Genomic DNA, 27,281 nt, shown 5'->3' on the forward strand with positions numbered 1-27,281 from the left:
TGTGCAGGAACTCGAGATGACCACTGGAGCATCGGTGGTTCCTTCCCCTCAAACCTACTTCCGGTTCCGAGACCTGTTGCTTGGAGACCAGACTTTTTATGATGACAGGTAATCAGGACATTGCCCCCTAAACCCTCATTCACTATTCCCTATGTTAGTCCACTAATACTGTTCACTAGAGTGAACAGACATTTCATATGCCATTTATGAATGAACGGCTCGTTTTAAAATCTTCCCGGTCTACTGACATTTGTTATAAACATCTGCTTCAAACATTACAATGCTTATGATGACTTTCATTAACTCTACAATAGTAAATCCACTTCACCAGCTAATTACTCTTTGACAGCAATGCCACAGAGCTACTGCAAAACCAAGAGTTCAAACACAAACTTCTAAAGATAGTTGCGCGCATGTTTCTCTGGCGCATAAGGTCTATATTGTCCAGTGTCACCATTGCTCCATCTGCAAATTCATACCTGTCTCATTGAAGACCAGGAGTCAGAACTAGATCCAAATGACTATTAAATATTTATGAGTTATGATATTTCTGTAATAGAGACCCTCCCTGGTCAGTACTTACTGACTGCATCACAAAAAAAGATTAGAAGTAGCAGGCAGATGCCCTAAGTGTATAGGTGTTGTCCATACAATACACCTAGATCGAGTGTATTGTATGGACAGAAAGCAATTGCACAGCAATATCCTAAAAACACTCTGAACACCTCAGCAACCAAATAGAAACACCTTGGCAACCACCCAGAACATTCGATATGGAAAATATAACTCTGTATTGAAAATCATGTCTTGCTGAACAAGAGAAAAACAAAGTTGCTCGTTGACTTTTTTATACTGGCAAACCTTGAATGTTAAGAAAATAGTCGCACTGTGTGTGTGTGTGTGTGTGGGCACACAGCCACATCTCTCCAGATCGACAGAAATAGCCTCTTGAGCAGGTTATTATCTGTAATTTCCTGACAACAGGAGGGAGAGAGAGAGAGAGTGTGGGCACTGCGGAAAAGGTGGAAAGAGAGAAAAAGCAAAAGAACTGCTCATTTGACTGAAATATTTTAGTTTTCTTCGGTGAGTCTGTTGCTCATTCATTCAAAGTTCTCTTTGTAAACAAACACATTATGATAACATTACATACACTCCTGTGACTTTGCACCATTACAAAGACAAACAGCATCACTTGAGGCAAGACTAACATCATCCACTATACATAAAAAAACATTTATTTTTAATAAGCTTTATGTATTAACAGAACTCGTAAGGTTTGCCACGTTTTACAGCTGTTGTGCGTGTCATAGATATGAATTAGGCCTGTATTTGACATAGAGGTGCTAGTAAAACTAACAAAGTGTATTGAAATCGAATGCAGAGGCATACACAACAGAGAGAGAGACACGCTTGAGCGCCTGCAGTCAGGAGTGTGTGGGCGGGTTATTTTGAACAGTGCCGCTGAAGATTATGTACTTCCATAACAATCCTCTCAGCTCAGATCTCCTCACGTCCTTGTCTAGTAGAAACCCTCTGGGTTTTCTCTGTTATGGAGCAGAAGAACACTGTACCGTCCTGGGTTAACCCGGCTCTGGTCAACTGGAGACTGGACTCTTTTGGTAGCGATGCTGGGCAGAGGTAGGATGCTTCTCTAATAAGAGTCACTGCAGTCTTTTGAATGACTGGAAATGATCACTGAGTCTGGCTTTTTTCCCTTTTACGCTGTAGTGGATTTCAGATGCTGTTAGTGCTGCACTTCTCAGTTGTTGTCAAAGTTTTTTTGCATTTTTTTATAAAATTATTTTTTTGTTCTTCCAGTTTCACTGTTTTTATTAGTAAAACATGCTCAATAAATGATGGCATATCTAACAAAAACATAAGGAAAATTTTGGACATAAAATTGTGCCAGGGGTTGTAATGTTGATGGCTCCGTCTCACTTTATTACGGCAAATAAAACCACGGTTCCTGTGGTCTCCATGGGAACTGGCGGACATATCGCATCTCCTGTCAGAGATTGTAATGTAGAGAATTGGTCTTCGTGCTCAACTATGTAAACAGAGTAAAACATGGTAATGGACGGAGAGAACAAGGGAGAAGAGAGAGTCCTTGTGCATCAACATATCACTGATCAGTTAGTTCCAGGAAAACTCACATATACTGGCACATATCTGTATTGACATTATACAACAGTTTATGCATTATGATCATGCGCATTCATATCTACATGAGTATTTGATGCATAACTTGTCTGCTTTTCAAGATTTTAGGTTAAAATGTGTGTTTATATTTCAGTATTTTTAATCACATTTTGATTTTACTAGTTTATTTTAAATAGTCCTGTGACAGGTGATTTTTTTTCAAGTACTAATGCATGCATGGCATGATGATAATTATAAAAATAATTCACAAACTGCTGTAGATGGAGTTTAGCATGTCGCACCACAGGACTTGTCAACTTTCTAAAAGTCTATTTCATGTCAACTACCCACATGCATGAATTCACACTGTCTTACCCACACAGAGCACTGACTTTATAAGGCAGTATTGCTGTAGCCTCTGGCGGGTCCACCTTCACCAATGTAAAGCTTTCATGATAAAGTAAACTTTTATTTGCCCTCTTTCACTTTCTCTTCATCTCTGTATATATATATATGATCTGTCTGCCTATATATTGCGACAGAGTACGGTTGCTAGAAGCGTGATCTGTTATGCTTGGAAAAAAAGTCATTATGGTGACCCCAAAAGATACTTAAGTCACACTTAAAAATGATTTCAATGAATAGTTTTAGCATGCTATTTAATATGGCAAATGTAACTGCTACATTGCTGCTGCTGCAGAGCAAGTACAGGACTTGCTACTGCTAATAGATACATAGATCATGTGAGCTTACGGTGAGCATGTAAGATATGCTGCTGCTGCTGCTGCATAAATAGACAGATATAAATCTCATAGCAGATATAGGCAGGTGGAGCTGGGGGAGATTGAGGGTTTCAGAGGAACTCTGACAGCGCTGCAGGACTATCTTACAGCAAACAATGAACCAGACCATTTAATTGTTGAGCAAGCAATCTCATTGGCTGCAGGATCAGTAGAGGCCAATCAGCTTGTGCCATGCGCAGTGCTTGAAGTGGGCCGATATGGACTTCTCACATGTTTTGTGGTACTCTGACCACCCACACAAAACATAGAATTAGGTTATTAATTAATTATCATTGTGTGTTTCTGAACTTTTATAAGCCAAATGAACTGAATGGACCAATTATTTGCGCAATATGACTGAAGCCCAGTTGTTTAATTTTGCATGAGTGGAGCAAATCACCATGTGCCACTTTAAAACACTAAAGAGAAAGTCAAACATAAACTAAAAAGACCACTCATGAGCAGCTTTACTAGAATTCATCATGTTCTGTTGTATTTATTGTGGTACATTTTGACTACTTGTCAAAATGAGAAGTACCAATTGAAAATAAAAGAAATCCGAAAGGAAGTCGAAGACTTTTCTGGAAAGTTCCCAATGCCTGGGTTGCCGGAGTTATAATTACTGTCTTTCTGACATTTTGGTCTTCCCAAAATAAAGATTTATTTTGATAGTGTTTTTGCGTAGTGTTTTTGCGTAGCGCGTCTGTGTTACGTCACCACGTAGGCTCACTATTGGCCGACGCTGGTCATGTGTGTGATGCGTGTGACGTACAACACAGACGCGCTGCGCAAAAACACTACGTGAACCAACTCGAGGCCCAGATAGAAGGAAATGAATAGTGGAATAAAGTCGTTATTTTTGTTTGTTTTTTGCACACAAAAAGTATTCTCGTCGCTTGATATACTTAAGATTGATCCACTGTAGTCACTTGGACTTTATTAACGATCTCTTTAATACATTTTCTGGGCCAGCAAGTTTCGGTCACCTAGAAGTCTATGGAGGAGTGAGCCAGCTCTCAGATTTCATCAAAAATATCTTGACAGAATTTTCATTTTTGGGTGAACTAACCCTTTAAGGGAATAGATTTTTCACTATGAATTTATATTACAATTGTGGCATGTTGTAGTTATAGTTTCTAAATATGTAGACTGCTATTTTTCATAACAAATGCCCCCCCGAACAATCTTTCAGTTGATTGATAGTGATTTATGTTAATGCTTGACTGATGTTTTTACTGCAGGGTTCATGTGGAGTTTTATGTGGATGAGAACACGTTTAAAGAGAGACTCAAACTTTTCTTCATCAAAAACCAAAGATCCAGTAAGTCTCAAACCTGTGACTTTTTTGCCTGTAATTTGACCCCATTTTATGGTCTTTTAATGCATGAACTTTCACGCCCCCAGGTTTAAGGATCCGAATATTTAATTTCTGCCTGAAGCTTTTAACATGTGTTCTCTACATCATACGAGTCATGACGGACAATCCGGCCCAGCTCCGACACACATGGTCAGAACTGTGTTTTAATGTTTATGAGTGTGACGAGTATGATTTCAAAGTATATGCTCACATCCAAACATCACTTCAGCAGGTGCTCGATCAAAAGAAAAAATGCAAAAGAGATGAAATGCTAAAGAGCCGGCACGATGCTGTTACGAAGACCTTTTGTTGTCAAAACGTTGCAATTTATTAATCTTCCTTGGGAGCAGAAATAGCAGTGTGCTGGCTCTTTAGCATTTCAGTTAAAGAGTATGATTACCATGACAGAACCATTACATATTTTTTTATATTTATATAAAGTTAGTGAATCATCTCTTATGCTAGATTGAAGTGTCACAGTAAGCGACCCACACCTCCTCTCTCTACAGCATCAACTGCAACAGCACCACGCAGACCAATGAGATCAACTGGTGAGAAAAACCATCAGCATCAATTTGCAGTTATGCAGACGTGATTGATTTTATACTTCTAATGTATTTGCTCTAATCGGCCTCTCTCTTCCAGGGGGCTGATATTCTGGGTAGACAGAAAAGAACCAGTGTGGGCCATTCAGGTGAGTCCCGGGAAAACAAAGCAGTCATATTTAAATGTATTGATTCAACACTGCTTAGTGAAGCTTCGAAACATTAATAAATCTTTTGTTTTGAATCAGTGGTTTTGATGGTTGAATCAAACTCGATAAGTCGCATGATTTCAGCAAACGAGGCTGTGTTACGTCATATTGTTTCGAACCTTGGTTTCTAAACATTTCAAAATTCGGATGATTCACCGCTAGATGGCGTTGATCTAGTTGAACCGTCTATGAGTCGAACCCTTGATTGATTGTCTATGGTTTTAAATAATCTCGAGTCACTTTTATAATGTAGGTTCATTCATAAATTAATTTAATGAATTTATAATTCATCTGTATAATACAAACAGTAGAATGATACTTAATTGCTTTTAATTGACCTAGCTTGACAAGCCCTGCCTAATGACACATAAAACACATAAACAAGGACTTCAAATTAAATTTTACATAACCTTCAAATTGAATGTTGTTTGAATATTTGTACATTTAATACATTACACTTTCATAAAAACATTTGCAGTTGGTTTGTCATGATTATACTGTACATGTCTGGACTGCGTTTTCATTGCATTTACACTGTTCTGACCAGCAGATGGCGCCAGCCTGTGGTGTTTCAAGCACTTTAAAACAGTGAATCATTTTGCGAAGCAATTGGTTCAGCTGATTCAGAACACTTTATCCAAAAGACAGTGTTACCATACCAGATTTCCATAAATTAGTTATTTAATTAAAGTAGTACAATGCTGTTGAAGCAGAAGTGTAAAAAAAACACTTATACCCTTTTTTCCCCCTGCTGAAAAGGCTAATTAGTCAGGAAGGGTGTTTTCCGTAATTTTTTTAAGGTTTCAGTGGATTCCGCCGTTAAGGCAAAAGTTCAGTCCACCACCAAGAAACAATGAATGTGAAGGTTTTTAAAGTGACCTTGCCTCACTATGATGGTTTCACTTATTGATTGATGTGCGGAACAAAACAAAGACAATCATTCTAGCCCATTCACAGTATTCTGAACGTCAAAAGTTTAATTTCACACCGGCATCTACTTACACTTATGCACTTAACCCTATAAAATCCTACTGTACCATATTTGATACGCAAATTTCTAAGGCCTGTTCATAGTCAGTAAGAATAAATGTTTATATATATATATATATATATAAAATTCTTGTTTCCAGTCCAAATATCAAAAAATTCTTAAATCAAGATGCATTTACTAGATGAGTAAAATGACATATTATATTAATTCTTATATAAATAATCTTCTTAGAAAAATAATCTTAATTCAAACAGAAACAACATTATTTTTCTTACCCCATTGGCAGATAATTTAGCTTGTTTTAAGCAAAAACTCACTTAATTTTTATTTATTTCCCCAGAAAACAAGACAAAATGTCATTTTACTCATCTAGTAAATGCATCTTGATTTAAGAATTTTTAGATATTTGTACTGGAAACAAGACAAAAATACTAAGTAAGAAAAGCATTTTTTGCAGTGAGATGAACACTTGAAGCAACTTAGGTTTACTTGATTATCCATGCATCCATCGATCAGGCTTTTGATTTGTTCATCTCTCAATCTGACAACATTGTATTGCATTATTTGCCCCCCACAAAATAAAATAAAAATAACAGAGCCTTAATCATAAAACTTAGCATTTAAATATCATCCTACTAAGACTATATTACTATATTATTGGAAGATATAGAGTGATGCCTGATATTTTCATATGCATTTTATGTAAGTTGTCTGTTATACTGTTATAAAGATCTTATTGATTGACATTACAAGCTATCAGAATTTCATCTTTCACTTTGGCTATATACAGTGCTATGCATAAGTTTAGACACCCATACTAAAGTTGACTAAAAAGAGGAATAAAAAATCATCTTTTGGAAACTGAACTTAATGCCTTAATTTAAAAAATTAGGAAAAATCCAACCTTTAAGGACACCAATTTTCTTTGTGAATGAATAATGCATCGTAAATAAATAAATGTTCTTCCTTAAAATACAGGGTGCATAAGTTTGGACACCGCTATGTTAAATTCCCATAGAGGCAGGCAGATTTTTATTTTTAAAGGCCAGTTACTTCATGGATCCTGGATACTATGCATCCTGATAAAGTTCCCTTGGCCTTTGGAATTAAAATAGCCCCACATCATCACATAGCCTTCACCATACCTAGAGATTGGCATGGTTTTATTTCAGTTAGCCTAAAAGCTAGTTTGATTTGCATTGAGAGATGATCTTATGGAAAGTACCCCATGCCAATCTCTAGGTATGGTGAAGGCTATGTGATGATGTGGGGCTATTTTAATTCCAAAGGCCAAGGGAACTTTATCAGGATGCATAGTATCCTAAACAAAAAATTTAAAAAAATACTTAAAAATAAAAATCTGCCTGCCTCTATGGGAATTTAACATAGGGGTGTCCAAACTTATGCACCCTGTATTTTAAGGAAGAACATTTATTTATTTACGATACATTATTCATTCACAAAGAAAATTGGTGTCCTTAAAGGTTGGATTTTTCCTAATTTTTTTAATTAAGGCATTAAGTTCAATTTCCAAAAGATGATTTTTTATTCCTCTTTTTAGTCAACTTTAGCATGGGTGTCTAAACTTATGCATAGCACTGTAAATATCTGCATCTGCACCAAAATAACTTATTTTCGCTCAGTTTGGGCCTCTGGATAAAACCGAGGTGTTTTTTCCCCTCTCGGATTTGAGCTCCATATTCTCACTATATCAGACTATAGGATTCTGATGCGTCACATATGATATTTAACAAAAAAACACATTTTATTTGTCTGTTTGCATGTTTTTTTCCTCAGGTGACTGTCGCATCCATCAGTTTCTTGGAGGCCATGTTGCTAACGTACCTCAGCTACAAGGTGAGCATGTGCATATATTTGAAGTGTGAAAGTGTTCATTGACTGTTGATTGATTTGATATCAAGTTTTGCTTTGGCACTGCAGTATAAAGACACGGATGTTCAACACAGATCATGTGTTTTTCCAGGGTAATATATGGGAGCAGATATTTCAGGTGTCTTTTTTGTTGGAGATGCTAAATACTGTCCCTTTCATCATAACGGTAAGATGCATCTTCAGAACTAAAGCCCAAACTCCTCACCACAGCCGATAATGTAACCTGACCTCTTTCTGTGTGTCAGATCTTCTGGCCTCCACTCAGAAACCTGTTCATCCCAGTGTTCCTCAACTGCTGGCTGGCCAAGTGTGCTCTGGAGAGCATGATAGTGAGTGTTAACCTTTCCCAAATAAACCCACACCAAGTGTCTGTTCAATGCTGTATGGAAACCAGGCGATGTGTGTGTGTGTATTACAGAATGATCTGCACAGAGCGATTCAGAGAACACACTCGGCCATGTTCAACCAGGTTCTCATTCTTATCTCCACTCTCTTGTGTCTCGTTTTCACCGGGTAAGAATCATTTTATTCTGGTTTAGGGCTGGGCAATATATCCGAAACTGTATATTTATTGTGATATTTACCAAAATTTTGGATGAATGAATATACGCATCTTTATAGAAAAATTATTTTATATTTTATATTATGTTTTGGAATATCTTTATTAATACAATGTTAGCTTATTAAGAGCTGTGTAAATTGAAATGTATCGAAAACTGTGGTAATTAAAAGCTATTTAATTCATTTTTAAAATCCAGACAAGAAACGAAGCTTCTCTAAAAAAAGCACAAAAAACACCAGCATTTGCAGGTGTCAAGATTTTGGATTTTCAAAAATGTTGTTATTGGGTTTTTATTTATTTTTTTCACTTGTATTTGTAAAAGTTTTTATTAATAATTCAAAAAAAATTTTTTTTGAATGATCTTAAAAAAAATAAAAAATAATTCTTACATCATTTTATTGTCAAGATTAATTTTGTCATTTTTAAATTATGTTTGTTTAATTTATTATTTTTCATTACATTTTCTTATTAAAATGTAAGTTATATTTACAAAATAAATATTTTGAGAATTTATTTACTCAATTTTATACCTAGCAACATTAACTAAGGAGGGCAGGGCTTAAAGGGATACTATTGGAAATAGGCTCATTTTACAACTCCCCCAGAGTTAAACAGTTGAGTTTTAACGTTTTCGAATCCATTCAGCCGATCTCCGGGTCTGGGGGTCCCACTTTTAGCATAGCTTAGCATAATGAATTGAACCGGACAAGACCATTAGCATCTCTCTCAAAAAAATGAACAAAGAGTTTCGATATTTTTCCTGTTTAAAACTTGACTCTTCTGTAGTTACATCGTGTACTAAGACCGACGAAAAATGAAAAGTTGCGATTTTCTAGGCTGATATGGCTAGGAACTATACTCTCATTCCTGCGTGATAATCAAGAAACTTTGCTGCCGTACCATGAGTCCAGCAGGTGTAATGATATGACGCAGCACCTGATAATAGTCCCCAGCTCAGTAGCCTATTATCAGGCGGCATGCACTGCGTCATATCATTACGCCTGCTTCACCCATGGTACGGCAGCAAAGTTTCTTGATTATTACGCAAAAATGAGAGCCTATTTCCAAAAAAAGTGGAGTATCCCTTTAACAACGACCAGCCACCCTCTTCCATGCACCTTGCACGACCTCAATATAAACGATATTTCTATCAATTTTATAGCTTCAACTGGTATATCGCCCACCTCTGCAGTGGCTCTTTCTTCTTCTCTATCTCTCATCACCTTCACTAAAGTCTTTGTGTCTCTTTCAGCACATGTGGCATCCAGCATTTAGAGCGTGCTGGTAAGAAGAGTCTGTCTCTCTTTAAAGCGTTGTATTTTTGCATCGTGACCTTCTCTACGGTGGGCTTCGGCGATGTGACGCCACAGATATGGCCGTCTCAGCTGCTGGTGGTGGTGATGATCTGTGTGGCCCTGGTGGTGCTGCCTCTACAGGTCAGATCACCCAAATACTGACTATATGAACACAGCCAATGACCTTTCCAAGTATTTTATTCATCGCCTGTCTGTTTCTCCTCTTCTCTGGCTGTAGTTTGAAGAGTTGATCTATCTGTGGATGGAAAGGCAGAAATCTGGGGGAAACTACAGCAGACATCGGGCTCAGACTGAGAGACACGTGGTCTTATGTGTCAGCACTCTCAAAATCGACCTGCTTATGGACTTTCTCAACGAATTCTACGCCCACCCACACACACAGGTGTGTATTCTGTCTGTCTATAGGCACAGTACAGATTTGCGTAAAACTCGATTTTTTCGAAATGTCGATAAAAAATTATTGCGAAATGACGGCGTTTACATTAAGCGATGTTATGCGACTAAAACTTCATTCCTCTCGCGATAAGTCATTCCAAAAATCATAGCAACGGACGTTGGTAGGTTTATGTATATCTCAGATTCTCATCCACCGCACTGGCTATTATTATTAACCGAAGGAGATGTATGTGTGTTATCCAAGCATTAATGGCAAGGAAAGACCTGTATACTTGTGAGCGGCACATATGAGGTGTTTCTGGGTGTTTCTCCCTCATTTCTGCTTCGAAGTCTTGATTGTGGCATTTCTTTGAGGTTTAGAATCCAGTATTTCTGTAACTCTTTTGTCTTTTATGAATTTAATAAAGAACTCTGTCTCGTATTCTGTCCAAACACACCGCGTCATCTACGTCAGGTGAGCTGTAAATGCACAAAAACTGTTTCCATTGCAGTTTTGTGAAATATTTCTTTTTCGAATTGCCTGAAAAACCGCCTCATGCGAGCGTAAAAACTTTTTTGCGATAAATGGGAGTTTTTGCGAAATTGACGTGTTTCCATTGGGCGTATTTTCAATTCGCAATTTCAATTTGCGCAGTTTGAAGGGTAATGGAAACGCGGCTTATGTGTGTTGAATAGGTTTAGAATGTCTTGTTTAGAATGTCTGTCCATTTTGTTCTAGTATGATGACATGTTGTGTTTGTGCATGTTTAGGATTATTACGTGGTCATCTTGTGTCCATGTGAGGTGGATGTCCAGGTGAGGAGGATTTTGCAGATTCCTCTGTGGTCACAGAGAGTCATCTACCTTCAAGGCTCAGCCCTCAAAAACCAGGATTTACTGAGAGCCAAGTGAGTGACAGCCTTACTGACCAATCACAGCATCTGCTCATGCATAGGCGGATTTGTTTTTCATAAGACTGCAACAACTAATGAACAAAATGCGTTTAAAAAAGACAAGTGCTGGATAATAGTTTATTCTGCTCCCTTATATTGTAACTTGTATTTTAAGCCTTTTTTTCTCACAATTTATATATTTGTTTTAAACAGCACAGTTTGCACATTGTTTGAAGGCTTGCATTGGACAAGATTTGGAACAACAACAAATGTAGCTTCTGTGATTGGTCTGCTTTGTTAATTCCCCTCTGTGATTGGTCGCTTTTGTTCTGTAGGATGGACGATGCGGAAGCATGTTTCATTCTTAGCAGCAGGAATGAAGCTGATCGCATGGCGGCAGTGAGTGTTCTTTTTATTTTATCATTCACATGTTTCGATAAAGGTAAACGCATCAATATTTACCAGATCAAATTTTTTTCTAATCATCAACTAGAATACCTAGAATAAGACTATTATCTGTCATAATCTGTATTGACTAGTTTTTTATCTAATATCTAATACCAATTATCATAAAGCAACCCAACAAAAACAGAAGAAAAGAAAGAAAGAAATATATTTTCCTGTAAAATGTGTGGTCAGTGCCGCTGCTCCCTAGACAGAGTACATGTAAAAGTGATTTCAATACCCTGCATATTGATAGCCGCTCCCTGATGCCCTCAAATTATATACAATATAATTATTTCACAATAACTGAAAAATTGCGAGAGAACGCAAAAGCATTGACATATATTTTTTCCTCCCATCTCATATTTTTTCCATCAACATGTCCCTTTAGGGGCTCCGTAGAATGTGTCATTTCCTTTCCGAACATAGTATTCGGCTTCGAGCACATCCCTAAAGACTAGTATTGATTTATTGACAGGATCACCAGACCATTCTCAGGGCCTGGGCTGTGAAAGACTTCGCTCCAAACTGCCCTCTTTTCGTCCAGATTCTAAAGCCTGAAAACAAGTTCCATGTTAAATTTGCAGGTGCTCTTTTCACTTCCTTTAGTTCACTTTCTTTTTCTGGAATATTGCTCACTCTTTCTGCATTATGTATTCTTCTCACTTGCACTCTCAATATCATTTGAAGCCCTTAGACGACCAATTTTTGTAACCCATGGTCATCTTGCCTCTGAGCAGCATGTCCGTTTCTTTCCACAGATCACGTTGTGTGTGAAGAAGAGTTTAAATACGCCATGCTGGCTCTGAATTGTCTGTGTCCGGCCACCTCTACGCTGATCACGTTACTGGTCCACACATCTCGCGGACAGTGAGTCGCAACTCTCTTAGCTTCTTTAAAGGTGAAGTGTGTTATTTCTGTGCTTCTAGCGCCACCATGTGGAATTCAGAAATATTGACTGTTTTCAAACAGGTTTCCCCGACACTCCTCTAGTCATTATCATGTTTTTTCAACAATTGTACGTGGTCATGCCATGTTTTTTGGACACTATCATGATACGCTACTGTTCAAAGGGTTGGGGTTCAAAAATTTGGAAAGAAATTAATACTATTATTCAGCATGGATGCATTCAATTGATCAAAAGTTACAGTAAATAAATACATTTATAATGTTACAAAATGTTTCTATTCCAAATAAATGCTTTTTTTAATGTAAAAATGTATCACGGTTTTCACAAAAATATGAAGTAGCACAACTGTCTTCAACATTGATGATAATACAAAATGTTTCTTGAGCATCAAATCATCATATTAGAATGATTTCTAAAGGATCATGTGACACTGAAGACTGGAGTAATGATGCCGAAAATACAGCTTTTGCATCACAGGAATAAATTACATTTTACTATATATTCACATAGAAAACAGTTCTTTTAAATTTCACAATAATTCAAAGTTCAAAGTTTTGAACAGTAGTGCAATAATAATCTTTAAAGTCCCTGTTTAGTCAATAATTGTATCCCTTAAAACTCATCTTTGATCACCAAAATTACATATTTAAACTTTTTTTCCTTGAAAAAAACACCCCTTAAAATAGCTCTACACCCTTGCCTCATTTAGTATATGCGGTTCTATGAATATGCAAATGAGCCCCGCCTCCACTCACTCACACGCTAACCTGATTGGTTATAAGGTAGTTTGTGACGTCAGAAACGATTTCAAACCGTGTTTTTGAGACTGTCTCTCAATACTCAGCAATGGTGTTGACTTATGAATTTGTACATGGTTTGTCTTAAAGCATATTAAAAACACCACATAGACAAATAAACAACATTAAAAGCTTGATTTTCAACACAGGCAGACTTTAAGTAATTAGTTTCATCACCACTATGCTTTTTCATGCACAACACAAAGCATTTAATCCCATGCAGCTCCAATAAACTTGTTCCTGCAATTAGTATATCTTATTTTAAGTTTGGTATAATGACCTGATGAATGAAAATTAAAAGGAAAAATATTATAATGACACGTTAATGCCCTTTTAGAGAGGGGCAGCAGTCTCCAGAGCAGTGGCAGAGGATGTACGGCCGTTGTTCTGGTAATGAGGTGTATCATATCCGCCTGGGTGACAGTATGTTCTTCAGAGAGTACAACAGCAAAAGCTTTACCTACGCGGCCTTTCACGCTCACAAAAAGTAGGTTTACACACTATTTAAAAGATATAAAATGTGTTGAAAACTTGTAATGCCAGGCTGTTTATTTGTAGGTACGGTGTGTGTATGATCGGCGTGAAGAGAGAAGATAACAAAAGCATCTTGCTGAATCCTGGACCACGGCACATCATGTCTGCCAGCGACACCTGTTACTACATCAACATCACGAAGGAGGAAAACTCTGCCTTCATCTTCAGACAGGAAGAAGATCAGGGAAAGGGGAGGAGCCACTGTGACATTTTAAACAGCCCGTCTGGCCTGCCTGTTCATAGTATCATAGCTAGCATGGGTGAGCGAGAATGCATAGAAAAGGATAGGCAGTTGTCAGAGGGTCTGTTTATGAATATTTGATTGTTTTCAGGAACGGTTGCCATGGATTTCCAGAACACCAGTCCCCCCGAGAGCGGCGTCAAACTGGCCCTGCCCCCAGAGAACGAACAAGGAAGTCGACGCCCAAGCATAGCGCCGGTTCTGGAGATCGCTGACTCCGCCTCCTTACTGCAATGTGATCTGCTCAGTGACCAATCAGAGGATGAGGCGGGGCACTCAGATGAAGATGTAACAGCTAATGAGTGAGTTAAAGGTGCAGTAAGCGATTTCTGAGAAACGCTGTTGATGTTTGAAATCACCACGTCAAACACGCCCCTACACAAAAGGATCACACCCCTATCTTGATAGCTCCGCCCCCAAATTCATAAACACGCTAGGCAACACAGGCCCCTCCCCCCTTATGAGTGGACACGCCCCTTACTGCTGATTGGCTATAAGTGTGTTTTGGTGCTCTGTCTGATCCACATTCAACACCGTTTCTCAGAAATCGCTTACTGCACCTTTAAGTCTGTAGGAATGTTTTCTGTCTTTCTTTATTCTTAATTCAAACAACAACACCAATCATTATTATACGTTTAAATTTACAGTTAACTCTTTCCCCACCAGCGTTTTGGAAAAAAGTTGTCAGCCAGCGCCAGCATTTTTGATCATTTTCACAAAAGTTTCATGGCCCCAGAATATTTTGTTGTATGAATATCTGAATATGCAATTCATCAAAAGAAACAACATTTTGAGCAATAAGCTGAGAAAATAGCGTTTTTGGCAAAGACTACATCTGGATCAGATTCACAATGATGATCAGAACATAGATGGAGTAGATCGAGTCCATCAACACCCCCAAAGCTTCACAGTCCTGGACCTCATCCTGGTTCAACATTTCATTCAGTAACATTAGGCAGTTTTGATTTATATGCTTATTTGATGATCGCGTTATTTTACATATGCATACGCTTACATATGATATCACTTGTTTCAGCTGCGTCTTCACATTAGAGTTCTCAACGGGCCTGAAAATAACAACCCGACCCGACCCGGCCCGTGGCTTTTAAAGCCCGGACCCGATGTAACCCGACACATCAACATGAATTATCTGCCCGAACCCGGCCCGCAGCCCGACGCCGCGTCGGAATTTTTTTTTCTCATACACGTATTATCATGACCAGCAGACGGAAATTCAAATCAACCTTTAATGTTCACGCCTTTTAACAATACAAACAACTGAAACAATAAACTTTAAATATATAAATAGGCTGTAGTAGCGACGGTGAATTCACCTGCGGCAAGTTTACTTCTCACCAACTCCATCTTCTTCTCCAGGCTAAAGGCGTGCACGCAGCGGCGTCAGGTCTGCCCCCGCCCCTCTCTGTGATGCGCTTGCACGCAGCAGCCAGACTTTCTTTACGGTGAACAGCAGCGATGATTAATAAATGTTTTTTTTGTTTTTTTCACTGACTGGAAAAGATTAAGCCCGAGGTCCGACCCGACCCGAGTCATTTGATTATATTTTCGACCCGAACCCGCGGGTCCCGTCGGGTTTGTCGGGCCGACCCGACCCGTTGAGAACTCTACTTCACATGTGTTTTGATCAGGTTTTCAGTAGATGCCTAATAGCGCCCCCTACTGTATAACAGTGAAAACACGGAAAGCCAGATAATTCTGTCAATGGCGTGGAAAGAGTTAAATATACTGTACATCAATATAAAAGAGTTGCACAAAGTATTTGTTCCAATTCGAATGGGTTTTGTGGTTTGTTTCAACATCACAAGCAAACTAACTGTATACGTTTTTTTATGAAAATTATTTAAAAAGCTTAAATGCAAAAGAGTCATTTTGTGGTGCTTTTTTATCCTTTTTTTTTTTTTTTTTTGACAGCCACTGGTGACTGTCTGCTCTCAAGTAAGAGTAGATTAATCAAAATAAAACCAAAACCATGTCTTATCGTGTCGCTTATAAACTGGCTGTTGTCAATAAAAGAAAAGCTTTAACGGGCTCGCTGCTTTTTTCAGCCAAAAAGACGGCCATAACTATAATTCTTGTCATTTTACAGTTGTACTGAATTGTAAATTATTATTATTTATTTGTTTTTATTAAATACTTATTTTTTTATTTTACAGTGAAATATTTTACAATAATAATCATTTATATAATTATTTTACAATCATGTTGATATATAATCACAGAATTTTTGACCAAATTTTGCAGCCATACAAACAAACACGGCAAATTCATGTTCGCAATCACAATTTCTATCTGAAAAACTGCACTTAGCTTTTTTCCCCAAATCTTGCAGCCCTATATGAGCATGTGCGCATTCATAAAATTCTCCTTTTGTGTTCCACTGGAAAAAAAAATCATGCAGGTATCAAACAAAATGAGTAAATGTGAATTTTTATGACTTTACTATGAACAAACCCTGTTATGGTGCATTTTAATGTAATTTTCCTCAGATTTGTGAAAGGATACCCTCCAAATTCTCCATACATCGGGAGCTCCCCGACCCTTTGCCATCTCCTGCCCCAGAAAGCCCCGTTCTGCTGTTTACGGCTTGACCAGGTGAACGTACGATCGAATCTCTCCCAAATGTTTTATTTGCGCAATTACAATACATTGGACCACGTAAGCATGTCATATTTGTCTCACGTTTTCTGCTGCAGGGCTGTGAGCATGTTACTTTTGAAGATGCTAAAGCGTATGGCTTCAAAAACAAGCTAATCATCGTTTCCGCTGAGACGGCTGGAAACGGCCTTTACAACTTCGTAGTGCCTTTAAGAGCCTATTACAGACCCAGAAGAGAACTGAACCCTATAGTCCTGCTGTTAGACAACCCGTAAGCACACACACACACAGACCCTAACACATTCTCATTCACCTCATGTGTTTCATTAGCCTTATGAATGTTTTATCTACTTCCTGCAGACCCGATGACCACTTCCTTGAGGCCATATCCTGCTTCCCAATGGTGTATTATATGGGCGGCACCATTGACAAGTATAGTTAGCGTCTCTTTCGTTAGGACTGCATGATTTGTGATTACAAAATGTGATTTTTCTAATAAACATTGTGAGTACAATTTTAAATGTGTTCAATAAAAACAAACTCCCGGTTTGCTGTGCGTTTTTTTAGGGCTATGCAGTTTGACCAATAATTTTGTATATGACTATAATACATATAATACAAATAATTATTATTATTATTGTTTGTGTAGCATTTTATATTGCATTGCAACTGGGATTTTTATATTTATATTGCATTATTATATTATTTATTTTGCATTGCATTGGGATTTTTATATTATTTAAATTTTTAAATTGCATTGCATTGCATTGGGATTTTTATATTGCGTTGCGTTTAATTAGTGAAAATTATTAGCTATTATTATTATTACTATAACTAAATAAAATATTAAACAAAAATAATAAATATTATTCACTTAAATAAAAAATGTGTGTTAAAAATATTATAATAATTTTCAGCACATATATTTATGTAATTAAATCACAGCCTTTGCAAGTGTGATTTCGGTTTATATCTATCAGTCATGCAGCCCTATCTTTTGACAGACCATTCAAATATATCCGTCTAGATGTTGATGAACTGATTGGATGTTTGTGTGATTGACAGTTTGGACAGCCTATTGCAGTGTGGCGTTCTGTATGCTGATAATCTAGTGGTGGTGGACAAAGAAAGCACTATGAGTGCAGAGGAAGACTATATGGCTGACGCTAAAACCATCGTCAATGTGCAGACCATGTTCAGGTGAGCCTAGATCCGCTGACCTGCAGTCTGTGAAGAGAAACTGACATCATTTGCATAACATGGGGTAGAGCATGGGGCTAGCATCACCAAAGTCATGGGTTCGATTCCCATGGAATGCATGAACTACTAAATTGTTAACCTTGAATGCAATGCAAGTCACTTTGGATAAAAGCATAAATGTAAATAATCTCATAATAGTCTCCATTTCTGTGTGTGTCTCTTCAGGTTGTTTCCAAGTCTCAGTATAATCACAGAACTGACTCACCCGTCAAACATGAGATTCATGCAGTTCAGAGCGAAGGACTGTTACTCCCTCGCCCTGTCTAAGTTAGAGAAGGTGGGAGATGGAGAGAGGAGAGCACGTTTATATTTGCATTTAATTGTTGAATTCTGTAGTTTTGTGTTTTGATTATTGCAAAATGTGTGACAGAAGGAACGTGACAAAGGCTCGAATCTTGCCTTCATGTTTCGTCTTCCGTTCGCTGCGGGTCGAGTCTTCAGCATCAGTATGTTGGACACACTCCTGTACCAGGTAAATGTGCATGTGTGTGTGTGTGTGTCTTTGAAAAAAGGAATAGATAGAGTTATGCACAAATGTTTGGATTATCCCTAATAAAGTCAGTCACAGCGCCCTCTTGGGCTCAGGAATTGATATAAAATATTGAATATAAATTACAAATGTAATGGTTTAAAAATGTAATTTATCCCTGTGATGCAAAGCTTTTGTTTAATGTTGATTTTGTGTTTGTTTTGTGTGTGAGTGTTTTGTGAAGGACTACATGATCCCAATAGCCAGATTACTACTGGGATTGGACACCACACCTGGATCCGGGTACCTGTGTGCTGTGAGTGCAACACACTGTGTTTGTGTGTTTAGATGTATGTTGTAATCTGTTCTACACTGATCTGTCAGTGTTTGGTTTTGATCATGTTCCTGTGTGTTTAGATGCACATATGCGAGGCTGACCTCTGGATCCGCACATATGGAAGACTCTTCCAGAAGTTCTGTTCGTCTAGTTCAGAGATTCCAATCGGAATCTACCGCACTGAATCACACGCACATCCTGAGGTATGCAGACATCCATCTATCTATCTATCTATCTGTCTGTCTATCTATCTGTCTGTCTATCTATCTGTCTGTCTGTCTGTCTGTCTGTCTGTCTGTCTATTAGGGGTGTAACGGTACACAAGTCACAGTTCGGTACGTACCTCGGTTTTGGGGTCACGATTCGATACGATTCTGTCTGTATCTATCTGTCTGTCTATCTGTCTGTCTGTCTGTCTGTATCTGTCTGTCTGTCTGTCTGTATCTGTCTGTCTATCTGTCCGTCTGTATCTGTCTGTCTATCTGTCCCTGTCTGTATCTGTCTGTCTATCTGTATCTGTCTGTATCTGTCTGTCTGTCTGTCTGTATCTATCTGTCAATCTGTCTATCTGTCTGTCTGTCTGTGTCTATCTGTCTGTCTGTCTGTCTGTATCTGTCTGTCTGTCTGTGTCTATCTGTCTGTCTGTGTCTGTATCTGTCTGTCTGTCTGTCTGTCTATCTGTATCTATCTGTCTGTCTGTATCTGTCTGTCTATCTGTCTGTCTGTCTGTGTCTTATCTGTCTGTCTGTATCTGTCTGTCTGTCTGTCTGTCTGTCTGTCTATCTGTATCTGTCTGTCTGTCTGTCTGTCTATCTATCTATCTACCTGTCTGTCTGTCTGTCTGTCTTTCTGTCTATCTATCTATCTATCTATCTACCTGTCTGTCTGTCTTTCTGTCTATCTATCTATCTATCTATCTATCTATCTATCTATCTATCTGTCTATCTGTCTGTCTGCCTCCAGTTTCAAGGTTCCGTCAGCATAGAGGGGTTAAACGACACCAGGGAGAAGGGGGAGGAGTCAAAGATCCTCACCCGGAGCTCCTCCAGCAGTGACCAATCAGAGCACCCGCTCCTGAGAAAGAAGAGCATGCACTGGACGAGGCGTCTCAGTAGGCGGAGCGTGAAGAGGAGCGACTCCTCCCTCAGCTCCATCCAGCAGCGTCTGGGCGTGTTGCGGCGCTCGGAAAGGGAGGAGCTTTCGGAACTGGTCAGGAACCGCATGCAGCACTTGGGCCTTCACACGGCTGGATACAGTAAACCACGCCCCTTACCTCATTTATAACATATAATATGTTTATTCTTAAAGTTGGCTTGAAACTGAAGTTGTGATCGTTTTTTTTTCTTCCCTATGGTGATGTATATCTAAGTGAAACAGCCTCTCGAACAAGGAAAAAATGTAGGGCGGGACTTGATTTTGCCCATTGGGAATTGATTGGATGGTTGTGGTTTGCTATTGGTCAATCTCATATGAGTGACAGGTTGCCCCGCCCTCACACCAGTAAACACATCATCAGAGAAGAAAAAAGATGTCACTTGAAAGAGGGAGGGGAAGTTGTGTTGATTAAACATTATAAGGGTACATGTGAAAAATGGTGATGCGCTGATAAATCATTAATAGATACTGCAGTATTCCATAAAAACAATTCAATTTCAATTTCGACTTCATGGTCACTTTAAGAACAGAAATTAAATTAAATTTGTAGAACATGGGAACTGGGAGATCTATCCAAATGTTTATTTTCATATGGTAAAGAGATTGGAACCACCATAAACCTCCTTTTCACAAATTCCTGATGGATAAAATCAAGTCCTGTCCTAAATTTCTCTCAAATCATGTTTCACTTGAAAATTGATGTCAGATTATGAAAGTAAAAAGGGTTGTGAACACTGAGTTATGTTGAATCCTGAATATGTAGCTACATTTTTGTCCAGAAGAACTTTTGTTTGGTCAGAAATTATATTTCTAGATAATAATTTTGATCCAAAATATCTCCTTCATTTCTCTCTTCCTCTTTTTCATTGTGTCTTTCGTCTCAAATAGAAGATGTCACAAATCTAACAGCCAGTGATGTGATGAACAGAGTTAATTTGGGGTATTTGCAAGGTAAACACCTTCCACTTTACTGTTTCAACGAATATGAGGTTGTTTATTCTTTTCTTGGCGTTTTATTCACTTTTATTGAGAGTTATATAGAAGATAAGAGGACATTTTTTTGTGAAAAAGATGCAATCCAGATTCAAGTTTAAGTGCATGAGATATAATAAACAGTATTCCCATTATTACTCCCACTGTATTATAATATAGTCTTGTTATTTGAATTACATAGCACGTTATAAATTGTATAGCACCTTAACATTGTGGCATGAAGTTTTTAATCTAGTTTTTCTTCATCTTTCCCTGTGGAACTTTAACCACACCCATATGGTTTGAGTGACAGGTGTATCCACCAATCTCTGTTCCAGATGAGTTGAATGACCAGCAGAACTCCATCTCATATGTGCTGATAAACCCCGCCCCCGACACGCTGCTGCAGCTCAATGATGTCGTGTAAGTAGCACATGCACACATACCTTTCATTAACTGCTGTAAGTCGTAAAGCTATTTGAATAGATTAAATCACATATGGTTCAAAGGACAACATTCAGAAATGTTCTTCAGGACCCTTTTTTGGGCTACTTTATACATAACTACTGTGATATAATATTGTTCATACTGTCATACAAGATTTTGCTCATAGCAAACTGTATTTATTATACACTTCCGCTAACCTAGCTCTTTTTTCTTTTCTTTTTTACATTTTAATCAGATTAATTTATTTTTTTTAGATTTTACACAATAAAGCCTACTGTATCATATTTGATATGTGAATTTCTAAGGCTTCAACATGATCAAATTTGCTGATAAAACCTGTTGCACACAATTTACTATATGCCTTATGTCGTCTGATTGATTGTTTATAAAAAAAATTAGCAAGTAAAAGGCCTTTATTTAAATGATTTTTATAAAGCAAGCATAAGCATACATTTTATGTTGTTAGTAATATTTCAAGATGAACATTTACTGGACTGAAGCGAAATTTTTTTTAGAAAAATGTTAAAATGTGAGTCTCAAATATGATCGTCAGGCTTTTGAGGAAGGTTTATTTCTTCATCTCTCATTCATCATTGTATTGCATTGTATCATATGTTTTACAGAGCTTTGATCATAAAACTAAGCATTTAAATATCATCTTACTAAGACGTAATCGGGAGATATAGAGTTACAACTTATATTTATGTGCATTTTATGTAAATTACAGAATTTCATCTTATTTAAATATCAGCATCTGCACCAAATTGCATATTTTTGCTGTTTTTTCCTCGAATTTGAACTTCATATTCTCACTAAATCAGACGATATGACAGATGTATCAAATATGATACTCAACAAAAAAACACATATGTAAACTTTTATATTTTATATATTTTTTTATATTTTGTCTAAAGGGTCAATAAACTGATCCATTAAAAAATTATTTTTATTAATTATTTTTATGTCCGGCTTTACAGGGTTAAGACATTTGGTTCCTTTTTTTCTAGAGGAGACCACCCAAAAGTCCCCAAAACGTAGGGTGTTCCAGGTTTTACTATTTTTATGGGGACATTTGGTCATATTTATTGTGTGTTTGTGTGTGTGGGTCAGGTTTAAGCAACATTTGGCCCTCATAAAGGCAGCAAATCATGATGCACACACAAGCTTTTTCTCATACATATTGCATACACACAAACATGTCAGTGCCAAGAGTCACATTATCAGAGTAAAACCCAAACATGAATCACTCAAAGTGCTCATTGTGTTCTGCAGGTTCCTGATCCGTCCAGATCCACTGGCTCATGTACCCGAAGCACCGCCCGTACAGAACCGACGGTGCCGGTCCACAACTAACACACCAGAACTCAACAAAGTTTAACCGGTCAGAACTCAGCACTAGAACTAGATCATATACAAAGCCTTGATATAACTGGACTATGGTAATTCATCAGTGATATTATGGTCTGAACACTGCATATAATACAAAAGAAGAGCTTTGAACTGTGAGTGTAGTCATTTGTGAAATATTTTGTGGTGAAGTAAAACTTAATGTTCCTTCAAAGAAGAGTGTCATTCATCCGGGATTGTTGTCCTAATCTGTGCAGTACCACATTTGACCTGTAGGGGAAACACAGAGATCATATGGATGAAAAAGCGTCCTGTTGTAGATCAGACACTAGAGGGCGATGATGACGGATCCAAGTCAAACTTACCTCTGTTGTTTGGAAAATCAGGTTTTTGCTGTTTTAATACAGGCATGCATTTCCTATTTAGTTTGCGCTTTTGTTTCATGTTTGTTTATTGCCTTGCAGTGTTTTGCATTCAGAAGATCACAGATAGACTTCTTGATTCTGGACAGTGGCCACAAAAATGCATGTCTGAATGTCATTGCATTAGATAAGAAAATATCAAACCAAGTAGCATTTATTTTAAAGAAAGATTTCAGCTGTGCGAACTTGAGGAGCACATGCACTTAAAATCACCAGTTGATTCAAAAGTGCAGCATCTCTTCATACAAAAATATGTTCGAGGAACTTTGAGAGAACGTTTCCATTAAGTTATGAAAACAGTATTTCTGAATGTTCTCTGAACGTCCAGTTTTTTAAATGTTTTAAACCGTTTTTTTTTTTCTTGGTTATTCAAACGTTAAGGAAACATTCCATTTTATCCTTTTGCAAACATTATGGGAATGTTACTTTTGATGTAATGTTCCATGAACGACATTCCATAAAGGCCAGATAACTTGAAAAGTTATTTATATATATAATGAAAGTTCTATTAATTATACTGGAAGAATATTTGTTCATAATGTTGAGAGAACCTCACCTGAACATTAGCTAAAGTTCTGAGAATGTTCGTTAGACTTAAAGGTATAGCGGAGGATTTTCTTTTTCCGGGTGGATCATCAAGACTATTGGTCCTCCTAAGTGTCAATCATTCTGGTGATATGTTTACGTAAGGCCATCATACGTGCTCGTGCACACGATTCACACGATGGCGTGCGCTCAAAACACTGGTTGGGCTTCCCATTGATGCCTCAGTCGCGAAGTTTCTACTTGACAGGTAAAGTTTGGCATGCTATTTGGAGAAATCCATTTAAAATCACTGCTAGTAAAAGTTAATGTAAGCTATGATTAGCTCGTGCATGCTCTCTTGTGCACACGTTTAATGTGAGGCGTTCCCTCTCGGGAGCAGGTAGAGTGTTGCGCATGTGCATTTTTTAAAAAAGTGGAGAGGGCGGTTCTTTTCTAAAATTCGGGAAAATCCTCCGCTATACCTTTAAGAGTCCATTCACTGTATCGGGTATTACCTCTATTATTATTGCTGTGCACATTTGGTTAGTTTTAGTTGCCTACTCTCCAGTAATAATGAAATGTGCAATGTTTTGATATTATTATAATGTACATTGTACTTACATAGAACGTAATTTGTACGTCAGATATTTTTGTGATTTTGGTGCATTTTGAAATTAAAGTATTTAATGAATATGTTATGTTAGCCGTGTGTGTGTGTGTGTGTGTGTGAACATTTAATAGTATAAGAACAATAATGTGAGGTGTTTCCATTTGGAAGAACAACACGTGATCATAAGAGAGTGGGAATAAGAACAAGTGCCAGCAGTGTGGGGTACAAACACACACACACACTGCTGAGTGAAGCAGTTTCGGTCGACAGGTCTGAGCAAGAGGGCGAGACAGGGAGGCGTGTGAACGGCAAGGTGTGTGTGAGGAAAAATTGTGGAAAAGTGTGTGTGCTTGTTTGTTTAAGAGTGATGAATTATTGGAATTGAGTGGGAACATTTTAGTATAAATCCAATAATCTCTCCCTCTCTCTCTCTCTCTCTCCCTCTCCGTCTCCCTCTCTCTCTCTCCCTCTCCCTCTCCCTCTCCCTCTCTCTCTCTCTGTATATTTAAGGGATTCTTCGGGTAGAGGAGCTTAGTTTGCCCCTAGTTTGAGTTTAAAGGGGAAAAAAGAAATACATTTTAGTTTTAAAGGACAGACTATAATAGAGTTGATTATTATCATTTTTCTATATTGCAAGTAAATGCTATTCTATTTTAAAATGAATGTTGAGTAAATACAACCAAAACTGTATTATACCAAACTCCATGATCAGGCCATGATCAGATTTTTGATCAGCAGGACGTGTGAACAATATTGTAACAAATTAACATCATTTATAGCTTACAGAATTTTCATTGTTTAAGTAGTCAGAAGTGTATTCAATAAACCCTCTCTTTAAGGAGGTTTTTCTCTCTCTGTTTTAAGTGTTTTTCTAGCCTCAGTTTTCCCACGTTAAACCCTGCCTGCAAATGGCGCAGAAAAAGATCCCCTTTAGCAATCCCATAAACCCTTAATTCCTTAATTAAACACCAAACAGTGATTAATAATGAACAAAACATGGTGTCAGTTGAGTGCACTTCATGTCATGTTTTATTGTTCTTCCTCCAGCTCTCGGATGCTAATCTCTTCATCCTGTGGAGGTGTTTTCTGATCGTACCGTGCCATTACCTCGAGTGTGACGGCCTCAGGCCCAAACCTGCACCCATCCTGAGAGATCACCCGAGGCTGCGCTCTTTAGCATCACCGTTCACACCCACAAACACACCCAGAGCCTTTAACTGTGCCGTTTCACACCGCCTGTCCGCATGCAATGCAGACATGTGCGCACACGCGTGCAGGTGCATGCAAACACACACGCACATGGTAAACAAATGGACATGTATGAGAAGGATGTGCACATGAACATGGGCAGTGTAGGATTGCAGTGTGTGTGTGTGTGTGTGTGTGTGTGTGTGTGTGTGTGTGTGTGTGAGAGAGCGAGAGACGTCACATCTGTCGCAGTGTCCCATGAGACTTCAGACCATGAGAACCAGCTTCTCCCCAACAAACACACACACATGCACTCCTCCTCCAAAGAGCAAAAGGTCAGTGTCACTGCCTGAATTTTCTGCGGGCAAACATTTTTAGTGACTTCTAAACTGACCCAGGCAAAAGTTGGGGTCAATAAGATTTTTTGTTTTGAAAGAAATTAATACTTTTATTCAGCAAGGACGCATTAGTGATAGAAAAGCCATTTATAATGCATAATGTTATTTCTGTTTCAAATAAATGCTATTCTGAAAAAAAAAAAAATGCATGGTTTCCACATAAAAATATGAAGCAGCACAGCTGTTTTCAACATTGATAATAACCAGAAATGTTTTTTTTGTTTGTTTTTTTTGAGAAGCAAATCAGCATTGAATGATTTCTGAAGGAGCATGTGACACTGAAGACTGGAGTAATGAAGCTGAAAATACAGATTTGATCACAGGAATAAATGACATTTTAACTTATTGAAACAGAAAACGGTTATTTTAAATTGTAATAATAGCCTACTTCAATATTACAGTATTTTTGATCAAATTAATGCAGTCCTGATGAGCGATAAGAGACTTATTTAAAAAGTTATTATTAGATCAACAGATAGAATCGAAATCTTCAAGTAGAACTCTACTAGTTTAGTAAAATCATGTTTAATGTGGTTTAGCTGAAAAACCTCATGATGATGTTGTTGAGTTTCCTGCTTCTGAACCGTGCGCGTTCATGTTTCCCGTCTTTTAACCTCAGGATTCCTGTGTGTGTGTGTGTGTGTGTGTGTGTGTGTGTGTGTGTGTGTGTGTGTGTGTGTGTGTGTGTGTGTGTGTGTGTCGAGGGGTTGTAGTGTCAGGTTCAGAGGACTGTCCGCTCGCACGGCCTTTAACCATTAAGCACATTAGCATTTAGCGTGGTTAGCATTTCACTACAACAGCTGTCTGCTACGAGTGGTCCTAAAGCAGGCTTGCTGTCTCTCACACACACTATGTAAATACACACATAAACAACTCACACACATGTGGGATTAAATTTATCCAGAAGGACAGCAGCACACATTCACTCATCACATACAACACTATTTATACTCACATTTTCCCATAGGAAAGTCAGATAACAAAGATTCTGTATGAATCTGAGCTGTCTATTTTTATTTCTCCAAAGTATTTTTCTTGGAGACATTTTTGAGACAAAATGTATATACCAGTCAAAAGTTTGGAATAATTCATATTTTTTTAATATTTTTGAAAGAAGTCTCTTCTGCTCATCAAGGCTTATTTAGGCATTTTTTTATTTTTATTTTTTATTTCTCTGATCAATTCGAAATATAAATCTTATAACAAATGTCTTCACTGTCACTTTTGATCAATTTAGCTGAATAAGCATTCATTTCTTTCAAAAATAAATATTTTACCAGGGTTTTACTAAAAGTATTAAAAACATTTAAAGCTGTGTGAAAAAAAAAAAAAAGATGTCAAACTGATAAAGAGCCATGGGCTCGAAACTTCACCTGTGGTGAGAGCATGAGATAAATATGTTTCCATTTTTTAGGCTGTGGTGTGCAAACTTTCCTTTCTTTTAAAAAAAAATGTGTGGTTGAACACCCTCATTGAGCTTTTTTGCCCGTTAGATGTGCACACTTTGTGTTGAATCATAATTTTAAGTTATTAGTTGAAAAACAAAC

General features: G+C 37.7%; 1 protein-coding gene across 2 annotated transcripts; it reads left to right on the forward strand.

Annotated features, from left to right (window-relative positions):
• kcnt1a (potassium sodium-activated channel subfamily T member 1a) lies at window positions 1-24,191 on the forward strand. Of its 2 annotated transcripts, none has more exons than XM_084387637.1 (30): window positions 1-108; window positions 4,163-4,242; window positions 4,326-4,428; window positions 4,788-4,829; window positions 4,924-4,972; window positions 7,821-7,880; window positions 8,008-8,082; window positions 8,162-8,245; window positions 8,335-8,429; window positions 9,731-9,914; window positions 10,012-10,176; window positions 10,941-11,077; window positions 11,398-11,461; window positions 11,985-12,093; window positions 12,268-12,376; window positions 13,551-13,700; window positions 13,772-14,007; window positions 14,080-14,290; window positions 16,496-16,601; window positions 16,703-16,875; window positions 16,965-17,036; window positions 17,670-17,804; window positions 18,030-18,141; window positions 18,235-18,336; window positions 18,566-18,649; window positions 18,751-18,873; window positions 19,634-19,925; window positions 20,714-20,776; window positions 21,136-21,220; window positions 22,517-24,191. In XM_084387637.1, the coding sequence occupies exons 1-30, from the start codon at window positions 17-19 to the stop codon at window positions 22,620-22,622; spliced, it is 3,498 nt and encodes a 1,165-aa protein (XP_084243763.1). In that variant the 5' UTR covers window positions 1-16; the 3' UTR covers window positions 22,623-24,191. The 2 variants fall into 2 exon arrangements, with proteins under 2 accessions (XP_084243763.1, XP_084243764.1); XM_084387638.1 differs by lacking the exon at window positions 1-108 and adding an exon at window positions 1,544-1,638.
• Window positions 24,192-27,281: the final 3,090 nt, after the last annotated feature.

This window comes from Rutilus rutilus (genome assembly GCF_951802725.1).
Source record: "Rutilus rutilus genome assembly, chromosome: 18".
Lineage (NCBI taxonomy): Eukaryota > Metazoa > Chordata > Actinopteri > Cypriniformes > Leuciscidae > Rutilus > Rutilus rutilus.

What these genes read in the sequence shown, in the direction of transcription:
- kcnt1a (XM_084387637.1), top strand. Translation starts at nt 17, where the DNA reads ATGACCACTGGAGCATCGGTGGTTCCTTCCCCTCAAACCTACTTCCGG. An exon ending in CAGGATTTACTGAGAGCCAA is followed by an intron (nt 11,078 to 11,397) that starts GTGAGTGACAGC and finishes TTTGTTCTGTAG; the next exon opens with GATGGACGATGCGGAAGCAT. An exon ending in TGGACACACTCCTGTACCAG is followed by an intron (nt 18,337 to 18,565) that starts GTAAATGTGCAT and finishes TTTGTGTGTGAG; the next exon opens with TGTTTTGTGAAGGACTACAT.